The sequence below is a fragment of the Chelmon rostratus genome, chromosome 6 (assembly GCF_017976325.1).
Source record: "Chelmon rostratus isolate fCheRos1 chromosome 6, fCheRos1.pri, whole genome shotgun sequence".
Classification (NCBI taxonomy): Eukaryota; Metazoa; Chordata; class Actinopteri; order Chaetodontiformes; family Chaetodontidae; genus Chelmon; species Chelmon rostratus.
The window spans coordinates 13,671,653-13,674,860 of record NC_055663.1 but is presented as its reverse complement, the minus strand read 5'-3'; the positions used below and the strand labels follow the sequence as shown (position 1 = coordinate 13,674,860).

The 3,208-nt window shown below is 42.2% G+C and overlaps 1 protein-coding gene across 1 annotated transcript; it reads right to left on the bottom strand.

Annotated features, from left to right (window-relative positions):
• Positions 1 to 620: 620 nt before the first annotated feature.
• LOC121608042 (zona pellucida sperm-binding protein 3-like) lies at positions 621 to 2,795 on the bottom strand. Its single transcript, XM_041939143.1, has 8 exons — positions 2,328 to 2,795; positions 2,084 to 2,202; positions 1,790 to 1,893; positions 1,544 to 1,721; positions 1,331 to 1,448; positions 1,151 to 1,233; positions 889 to 1,070; positions 621 to 685 (listed from the first exon to the last, which is right to left on the bottom strand). The coding sequence occupies exons 1-8, from the start codon at positions 2,793 to 2,795 to the stop codon at positions 621 to 623; spliced, it is 1,317 nt and encodes a 438-aa protein (XP_041795077.1).
• Between the last annotated feature and the right edge of the window lie 413 nt (positions 2,796 to 3,208).

Genomic DNA, 3,208 nt, shown 5'->3' with positions numbered 1-3,208 from the left:
AGTCTTTTGTTTTATTTTGTTCTCTTTTTGTCCTTATTGAGCTGTATGTCCATTTTTAGTACACCGAGGACAATGTTTAAACCAGGTCAAATTTCTTGTATGTGCACACATACACCAGTAAAATATTCTGATTCTGATCCTGATCTTTACCCAATGCTCCTATTTGTTTATTTGTTTGTTCACTTTATGATGATTACTAATTGGACATCATAGTCCATTTCATTCCTCTAGTAATAAACTGTATGTTCAGTGTACAGCTTGAGAGAAAGCAAAAATTGTGCAAGCTTTAATGGTCCGTCCTATCCAGCGAATGAAACAAGCCTCACACAATTGCATTTTTATTTCCATCAAATGGAGGGATTTACAATCTCTGAACTGGGCAGATGTGATCCATATGTAACACGTATCATTACACAGAGAGCAATTTAAAGCGAGTTCTACACTGTGGTTTCTTACACTGTTTTGATATGTCAAATTTTGATAACGTTTAATGGAGCAAATTGGGTTTCTGTCCTTGTTTAAAGTGAACTATTAACATGAAGCAAGTGAATAGCATACAGACAGTAACAAACCAGTGAGAATGTTTATTTTGATGGTTACAGCTATGGCAGGGAAGTGAGTTAAGCGACCAACTTCTCTTCAATGGGGATAGGGCCCAGGGTGACATCACCTTCCCATTCAATAACTAAGGAAGAAAGACAGAAAATGCATTACAATAAGCACCACTTTGGCTGTCTAACAGCACAGCAAACATAAAATAATACAGCTAACAAATAACATAACATAAAATCAACTCTGATAAACATGCTGCTATATGCCAACGGTTCGGTTATTTTTATATATATATAATATCAAATATTTTAGAGAAGTTCTTTTTTATTAACATACTTTCACTTTGGGTCACATCACGGATCTTCCTGCCAGGAGTAGACAGAGATGTTGATCCGCCACCAGTACCCCAGGAAGCACCTGAGGTGCCAGTTACCAGACCGGATGTTGCGCCGGATGATCCAAATGAACTAGAGTCACAGGAGCCACAAGCTGCATCAGCTCCACTGGCCTCCTTCCACCTGGGAAGAAAAGGAGATGCAAGCAATTAAGTACAGCATCAGTTATCCTGTTCCACTTGTCCATTAACACACAGACTCACCCGTTGATGTAGGAACAAGCTCTATGTTCACTATCAAAGGCATAGGCAGCCGATGTTGCTTTCAAGTGGCATGTAATGTAGAGCTGTAGGAATAATAGAAAGTTTGGGTTGTTGTTATTATAATGTCACTTTGCTGCATTTGGTGTAAAACAGAAATAAATCTGTCTTGGCGATGCTCACCAGTCCACTGTCAGCACCCTGGAACCTCAAGGCCTCCAGCTGGAACTGAAGCTTGTTGTCTACAGTGCGAGCCATGAACTTGGACTCAGAGCCTGTGATCTTAGCATCAACGAAACACCTGCATGCAGGAAAACAAACAAAAATGTTTCTGTGTCTGTGATAATCTATTCCCGCTGAACGGACAACTTCAGTTCGCTCATTAAAGGACCTTACCCATGGTTTTCAATGAAGGCGTATCTGGGGCTGGAGGACGCGTCAGGTGAGAGAGTAGCTACACAGCGGTCCACATAAACACGGAGCGGCACGTGGAAGTACTGCTTGACGATAGCCTCGATATTAATCATGTCTCCCAGGAAGTACTGGTAGATTGGCCTCTCATATTGCCAGTCATCTGCAATGAGACAATAACATCAAGCACAGTTCTATAACAGTTAAAATGTGCATGCAAAATTGACTCACCAGTCATGAGTTTCAGAGTGAAGTATAGGAATTCCTCTGCCACCTTAACTGCAGAGAACGGGATCCACACGGGGTCAAGAGGAAGGCTGCTCACATTGTGCTTCCTAAATGATTAAAGATGTTTCCTTAGAATGCAGAAATCTAGTCATTCTCAGATTGATGCTCATCCGCCGCTGGAATAGTCAAAGCAGATTTAGTCTACCAATACAGAATTTGCATAAAACAAGATCCTTGATTTGCATATTAACATTAGCATGTTTGTTTGTCTGCCACACCTGTAGCTGATCTACATACCTTGGGTAGTGGCATTCCACAATTACGGCAGCCTTGCTAGTCCTCACCACTGGAACACCGCCCAGAGGTTGAGGGTTATAGTTCAGCGTGAAGGTGTAGATGAGGTAATCGTCCGTCATCTAGCCAAGAAAAAAATATTAATACAAATAGCATCATACAGTTACATATTTTAGCATGGTTCAAATTAATATTCACTCAAGTATATTATTCATTTTTAAGTGACTACCATCTTCATTGTGCATACCATTGATGAGCTGCCACATTCATGCAGTTCAGCTTCAAAAATCAACACGTGAGCCACATTGTCCTCTGCAACAGCACCACAGGCTCCCAGGGTAAGGTCGGCTGGATTGATGAACTGGCCAATCCCAAACATGTCCTTCTTGACTTCCACATGAGCATCCCTCTCTCTGCACTCAACAGCAACTGTCGCGGCAGGAACAGGATGTCTCAGCTCGAAAGGCACCTCGGGTTGGGGCTCAGGCTTGGGATCTTCAGGGTATGTCCAGGTGAGTGGTTTCTCAAATGTCTGCTTTGATTGTTGTGGCTCTTGGGGGATCTGTTTGCTCGGCTCCTGCCTCACAGGTGGTGACGGCTTCTGGTATCTAGGTTTTGAGGGTTTTGAGTAAGCGCCACCATCCCACTGGGCGTCACAGAAGCTGACAAGCAAGGCCAGTGCCACAAGGCACACAGCAGTACACTTCATCACCATGGCTTCACAACAACGAGTGCTCTGCACAGTTCACTAGGTGCTGTAAGGAAGGCTGAAATGTGCACCTGCTTTTATACCACTGGGCGTAGGACAGGCATGTTTACTTTCATCACAGTCCCACCCCTTTGGTTGGCCATTCCACATCAGACCTGATGAGTGTAAATATTAGCCAATAAAATAATTGCAGCTGTAGACTAAAAGTGATGCCTGCCACTCTGGTAAGGCATCTTCACCTGGGTTTAGATTATCTATTTTTTTAATACATAAAATGTGATTGTCCAGGAAAATACAAGTGCTGTATAAAATTACAAAACCACACATGTTCTGAGTCAAAGCAGTATTAGGGTTATGTACCAAATGAAGAAAATAATAGCCTAATAGGGGTAATCTGAAAGTTACTGTTAATTTTTCCT

Bases quoted from the DNA above. Each gene is read 5' to 3' on its own strand.
- LOC121608042 (XM_041939143.1), bottom strand. From the start codon at position 2,795: ATGGTGATGAAGTGTACTGCTGTGTGCCTTGTGGCACTGGCCTTGCTT. The intron at 1,449-1,543 runs GTAAGGTCCTTT...TCCTGCATGCAG, and splicing joins GCCTTCATTGAAAACCATGG to GTGTTTCGTTGATGCTAAGA. The intron at 686-888 runs GTATGTTAATAA...TTTCTTCCTTAG, and splicing joins TGATGTGACCCAAAGTGAAA to TTATTGAATGGGAAGGTGAT.